Source organism: Gracilinanus agilis, chromosome 3, assembly GCF_016433145.1.
Source record: "Gracilinanus agilis isolate LMUSP501 chromosome 3, AgileGrace, whole genome shotgun sequence".
Lineage (NCBI taxonomy): Eukaryota > Metazoa > Chordata > Mammalia > Didelphimorphia > Didelphidae > Gracilinanus > Gracilinanus agilis.
The window spans coordinates 89,198,595-89,205,469 of record NC_058132.1 but is presented as its reverse complement, the minus strand read 5'-3'; the positions used below and the strand labels follow the sequence as shown (position 1 = coordinate 89,205,469).

Genomic DNA, 6,875 nt, shown 5'->3' with positions numbered 1-6,875 from the left:
ATATTTGTTATATTCAATTTGTTTGGATACAGTTCAAATAGAACTTGATTTATATTGTAATTATTTTATGTACATATATACACATAATTTTTTAATAAGTTCTTTAAAGACAAGGTTTTTTTTTTTAATTGTCTTTATGCCTCCCACATCTAGCACAGTGTGTGGAATAAAATAATCAACATCTGTATTTATCGATAGAATATTTTATGGATTTTTTTCAACAAACATATTCTTATATTTATTTTGCATGTGGGTCCTTATTTATCCCTTCTGATGAAGAGATCCTGAGAGTCAGAGAATTTTTTCCCCAACTATGCACTTTTAACATGTAATACATGGTCCATTGACCAATGTCTAAACAATTTATGGTGACAACAGCATAAAGTCAGATTTTCTTCAATAACAACTAACTTCTTATCTCCTTTTTCAAACCTCTTTTTCTAACCTTTGGGAAAGTTATGGAGCTCAGGGTTAGTGTCTTTGTCAGATCTAGAACCTAGGTTTCCTGAGCCAAATTCCAGTATTCTTTCTCATGTTCTTGATATTTGGCATGTCTTAGTGATTAATGACTATGTATATGTTATTTTGTTTCATTTTCAGAAGAAGATAATATTGAGACAAGGTCAATAAATTATAGTGTGTAAAAGAATAAAACAGATAAATGAAGACAATATAATAATTCTATCATAGAATTCTTCAATTTTAGAATGAGGACACTAGAAATTGCCCAAAACAATCATGTCCTTTTCCTTCGAATGTTTGCCTATTACAATGTAAGCAACAATATTCTTAGAATTAAGAATCCCAACTCCTTCAAGTACTAAATATATAAAACAGGCAGTTGTTGCTGCTATTACTAGTTTTACTACTGATGATAATGATGGAAACTGGAAGCCAGAAAATTTACATGACTTACTTTAGGTTACACATCTGCTTTGGGAAAAAAGCTGGGAAATAAAGACTAATATACCTCTTAGTTTAGCAGTCTTTCCAATGTGCCATAGATGTCCCCTGTATGTATATTTTCAATCTTTCCAGTGAAAAGGCAAGCGTTAAAATTGGCCAAGAAATAGAGAGGCCATACCTTCAGCCTCCTACCACCAGCTCAGATCACAGACCATCTCAACTACTTTTATCACATAGCCATTGTGGCATAGACAGATCTTACTCTAGTCCTTGACTTCAATCCCTGAATACTATTTTCTATGGGACACTTATTCCAGGTACCTAAAATATAAAAACTCTGATTCTTAGAAATCATATTTTAAGCAATATGAAAATTTATTGTTTCCAAAAGTATGTCATTTTTCTTTCATTCAGGTTCAAAATATATGATATTATCCTTAATGCACTCCTTTCTCTCACATATAGAACATGAACAAACAGTTGCCAATCTTGTAAACATCTTTGCCCCTTCTCTCTATTCATAAAATCACCACTTTAAATCATGCTTCACCTAACACAAGTCTTTCACACTCCAATCATTCATCAATATAGTTGCTAAAGTGTTTTCATAAATTTCTATTTTGAGTACATACCTGCCATACTCAATTTAATGTTAGTGGCTTCTTCTTACCTTTAAATTCAGTTGTGAATTCCTTTACAGAAATTAAAGCCTTTGCAAAGCTGGCTTCAAAATCTACCTGTGTTGTTAACTATTATTTTACTTTGCATGCACTACTGTCTAACTAAACTAATTCTCTAAAAAAAACAGTTTCCCACCTCCTTCTTTTTAACTGGATGTCTTTATTCATGATAACTTTTCCTTCCTTAGTTCTGACTCCTAAAATCCTAAACATCTCCCTGGTTCAGCTCAAGTGGCAACTTCTTTATAAAACTTTTCCTAATGATCCCAACTGCCAGTCTATCACTCTCCAAATCACTTTGCACCTACTTCATATATAGTAGCTACATGTGAACAAGTTTTATTCACCCCCCAAAATCCCTATTTTTTCTCTAGCAGGGGAAAGTCTGTTTAACTTTTGTCCTTGTGTGTGCACCATAGTTATCATGGTGCTTATCACATAGCAGATACAATAACTGCTGAGTGATTGGTTAACTGCTTTTTAGATTGAAAAGTACATTATATCTGATTTGTTCAATCATAAAGGTTTTTTATTTAATTATGATGTATAATTTACCTCACTTAAATCTTTCCTTAATCCTTCCCTTCTTTCAGAATTTTTTCTTAAAAGAAATGTTTTATAAGTAAAAGAGAAAATAAATAAGAAAAAAATAAATATCTTCCCAAATAAGAAAACATTTGTAATGTTCTTCATTTTTATATTCCTACAAAAAGAAGTATGAGAGAGGTATATTTTCATATTTCTTCTTTGTGGCCAAGATTCTTTGTAATTTTGAAACCTTTTTTAACATTAGTTTTATTGTGATTGTTGTTTTCATTTACATTGTATATATTGTAAAGTATTGTCTCCTTGGTTCTCCTAACTTCCTTTTCTATCAGTTCATGTAAGCTTTTCTGTGTTTCTTTATCTATTACATTATTATTTTTTACCACACAGTAAAAATTTATTATATTTGTATACCATCCATCAACCCTCATCTAATTTGTTTCAAATTATTTCTTGTCATAAATATTTCATTTTTAAAACTTCTATTGTATATAAGAACATTTTTTAAAAATCATTGACATCCTGAGAGAATGCATAGACAAATTGTTTAAATATATTATAATTCAAGTCATTCTCCAATTGATAAATGGTCAAATGATAAGTACAGGCAATTTTTAGACAAAATAATTTTACCTATCTCTAATCATGTGAATAAATATTCTAAATCATCATTGATTAGAAAAATGCACATTAAAACAAATCTGAGGCACCACCTTACTTCTTTCCTATTGGTTAATGGGACAGAAATGAAAAATGACAAAATTTGGAGGGATTGTGGGAAAATTGAGACACTAACATCCTGTTGGAGGAATTTTGAACTCATTCTACCATTCTAGAGAGAAATTTTGGATCTATGTTGAAAGGACTATAAAATAATACTTATGTTCTTACTGAGCAATACCATTACTAGGTTTGTATCCCAAAGAAATAAAAATCAAAAAGGAAAAGGATCTATATGTGCAAAAATATTTGAATTATCTCTTCTTGTGGTGGCACATATTTGGAAAGTGAAGAGATACCCATTAATTGGGGAATGGCTGAACAAGTTATAGTATATGATTGTAATGGAATACGATTATACCATAAGGAAAAACTGAAGGACCTCAGAAATACATGGATAAACTAGCCTAAACTGATGCAGAATGAAGTAAGCAGAACCAGCATCACACTGTACACAGTGACCGCAATAATGTACTATGATGAACTGTGATTGAATTATCAGCAATACAGTGATCCAGTAATCCTGAAGGACTCATGATAAAAATGCCATCTTCTTTGAAAGAAAGAAATGATGGAGTCAGAATGGAGATCAGAGCAAAAACTTTTTGTTTTTTCTAGTCTTTGTTGTTGTTGTTTTTCAAGTTTTCTTCCACAAAACAATTAATATAGAAAACTGTTTTACAAGATTGCATATATAAAATCTATATGATGCCTTCTTCAATGGGGGAAGGAAGAAGGAAAGGGATGAAGGAAGTTAATTGGGCATTTTAATGTAATCAATTAACAAAAAATTTTAAAATAGCAAATATTTGATAAAATCCACTTGTAAATCCATCTGTCTTGGTATTTTTTATTTTTTCTTAGGGAGTCCACTGATAGGTTGTTCAATTTCTTTTTCCAAGGTAGGATTCTCTAAGTATTCTATTTCATCTTCTTTTAATCTGGGCAAATTATCCCTATGTTTGACCTTCTTTCTCCTCCTGGAATACTTATTGATTTATGGTGATCTTCACATGAATCTTTAAGATCCCAGAGAAAATTGGAGTGAGGTACAAAATGATGTATAGAGATAGATACAACCATTGTGTTGATTTGTTTTGCTTGACTATCCATATTTGTTAAAGGGAGAGTTCCTATTTGGCAAGTAGAAATATAAAAGAAAAAAAGACTCAACATTAAAAATATACACAGAAGAAAACAAAAAAGAGTTTATAAAAAACACAAATGAATAGAATAATTTTATATTCCCAGGGTCAATTTAACGTGCACTTTAAAAAGTCATGAAATAAATTTCTTGGTTTCATTTGGTATATCCTTTATTGTTTTTCTTTGTATATTGGAATACTTGTGTGTACCACTAATGTTTGCTTAGTTGACATTTAAAAAAATTAATATTAGTAAGTTAAGGCAAATATTCAAATTGATTCAGTCTGACCTTGATATCTGTGTCCCTTTCCTTCAGACCTTTCCAACTTCCATTCCAGATTATATAGGATAACAGTTGTTGATCAATCTATAGGAATGGTCTTGGTTTCAAGAGAATATTAATTCCAATTAAGGAATTTCAGTGTCTACAAATAAAAAAGACTCACAACATTTACAAAACTGAACAAACATGTGAATAGGAAAAGTCCTGATAGGATAAAAGAGAGATAAGAGCAGGCCAGTCTAAAAGGGGATGTCTTCCTAGGAAAGGGGAATTTTGACCCATAAGGAGATCAATTACATATGCCAATTTGCCAAGAATATTTGTTACAGTACCCAAAGCATGAGAACTGTCACAGGTGTTTCACTTCCTTTCAACAAAATCAATCCAGGTTAACTATGAAAAGCAATATGCAGAATTTTATGTGTCAGCTTCATTATTCTTTATATGACCATCATCACTATTCTTTGCACCTTATCCTACATTCTGCTAATATCTGACCTAATGGTTCAGAAATACGGTGTGCTATCCTGAACATCCCTTACTTTGCTTTTAGTCAATATTCTTTTATCTTCCTCCTCTTATTTTGTCTGCCAGAGCTTAAGAATACGGGTGCGGATCTCGTGAGTCTTGATGCAATAAACAACAGGATTGAGCACAGGTGGGACCAGCAGGTAAACATAGCCCATGACGATGTGAATCACAGGAGGGATGTGCTTCCCAAAGCGATGGATAATGGATACACCCAGCATGGGGATGTAGACAAGCAAGACAGCACAGATGTGGGAGACACAGGTGTTGAGGGCTTTGAGTTGCTCCTGATGGGAGGCAATACCCAGCACTGTGATCAGGATTCTCAAGTAGGAAAGAAGAATAAGCACGGAGTCTACACCAAAAGTAATAATGATGATAATGAGGCCATAGATGCTATTGATACGGTGGTCAGAGCAGGAGAGCTTGATGATGTCTGGGTGAAGGCAATAGGAATGGGAAAGAACATTTGCCTTGCAGAATTTTAGTCTCTTGATGAGGAAAGGTCCTGGCAGAATGACTGCAGTGGCCCGAAGCATGAGACCAAAGCCAATTTTGACAATGGTGGCATTAGTCAAGATAGTAGTATAATGGAGAGGATTGGATATTGCTACATATCGATCAAAGGCCATTGTCAGTAGGATCCCTGACTCCATGAGGGAGAAGACATGTATGAAGAACATTTGAACCAGACAAGAATCAAAGGCAATCTGACGGGCATTGAGCCAGAAAAGCTTGAGCAGAGTGGGCAAGGTAGTGGCACAAAGGCCTAGATCACTGGCAGCTAACATGGAAAGGAAATAGTACATGGGCTCATGCAGTGACTGTTCTTGCCATATGACCACCAGGATCAAACTATTCCCTATGATAGCAATGAGGTAGAGAACACAGAAGAGGACAGAGATCTGTGGATGTGAAGCCTCTAAACCTGGAAAACCAGTCAGAAGCAAAGGTCTGAAGTCGCTGTTGTTGAAAGAGTCCATTCTCAGAGAGGAAGATGTTCTGGGTCTCTACAGAGAAATAATTAGGATTACTTCATCATTAACATCATTACCACTTCCACCCAACAATCTTTATTTGCCTTTGTGTATCACTGTGTGTTTCTCTCTACTCTCTTGCAAAATGGACCTCTCTATTGTCTTTTCATCTCTAAATCATCAGAGACCTCAGAATTTTGTGAATCCCAACCTGATGACTTTACTAGAACAATATTAATGTTAAAAAATTCCAGCTAAAATAACCTTCTGCAAAATGCCTTTCTTAAAGATATTAATACTAGCAATGACACAAGACAGCTCTGAGGGATTTATGGTAAAGAACGCTACCCACATTCAAAGGAAGATCTGCAGGAGAGGAAACATAGAAGATAAACAATTGCTTGAATGCAGGGGCTGAGGCGGACATGATTGAGGATGTGGACTCGAAACTACCACACCAATGCAACTAACAACAATATGGAAATAGGCCCTGAACAAGGACACATGTTACAACCAGTGGAAATGTGCGTCGGCCATGGGTGGGGGGAGAGCGGGGGGTGAAGGGGAAAGGAGGGGCATAAAGTATGTAAACAGGTTAAAAATGAATATTAATAAATGTTTAAAAAAGATATTAATACTAGTGCCTTCCCTCTGCAATTAGCTCCAAGTTTTCCTGTGTATATCTTGTGTGTACATAATTCCTTGCATATTATCTCCCCCATTAGAGTGGGAACTTCTGGAGGAGGGAGACAGTTTTTATATTTTTGTGTCTCCAGTGCTTAATACAATATTTGGCAAATAGCAGACATTTACTAAATGCTTGTTGACTTGACGATTTGAAAAGGATGGACCTTTAGTTCAGGAAGAAGTTGGGGTCAGTAAAAACAATAAACTGTTTTCAGAAAGGAAAGACAGCATACTCTCTTCAAATTCCATTATAGGTCATGTGCAGTTTACATCTGTAAAATATGTATAGAATGGAGGTACTAGTGGATCAGGTCTATGGATTTTACATCCACATATATATCATAGTTTGGACAATAGGCATTCTTCAGTTAGTTCAAATATGTCTGGAAGATTGTAGGCACT

General features: G+C 34.2%; 1 protein-coding gene across 1 annotated transcript; it reads right to left on the bottom strand.

The window, feature by feature from the left end:
• Positions 1-4,859: 4,859 nt before the first annotated feature.
• Positions 4,860-5,792, bottom strand: LOC123238712 (olfactory receptor 51L1-like). The gene has a single exon (XM_044665918.1). The coding sequence runs from the start codon at positions 5,790-5,792 to the stop codon at positions 4,860-4,862; it is 933 nt and encodes a 310-aa protein (XP_044521853.1).
• Positions 5,793-6,875: the final 1,083 nt, after the last annotated feature.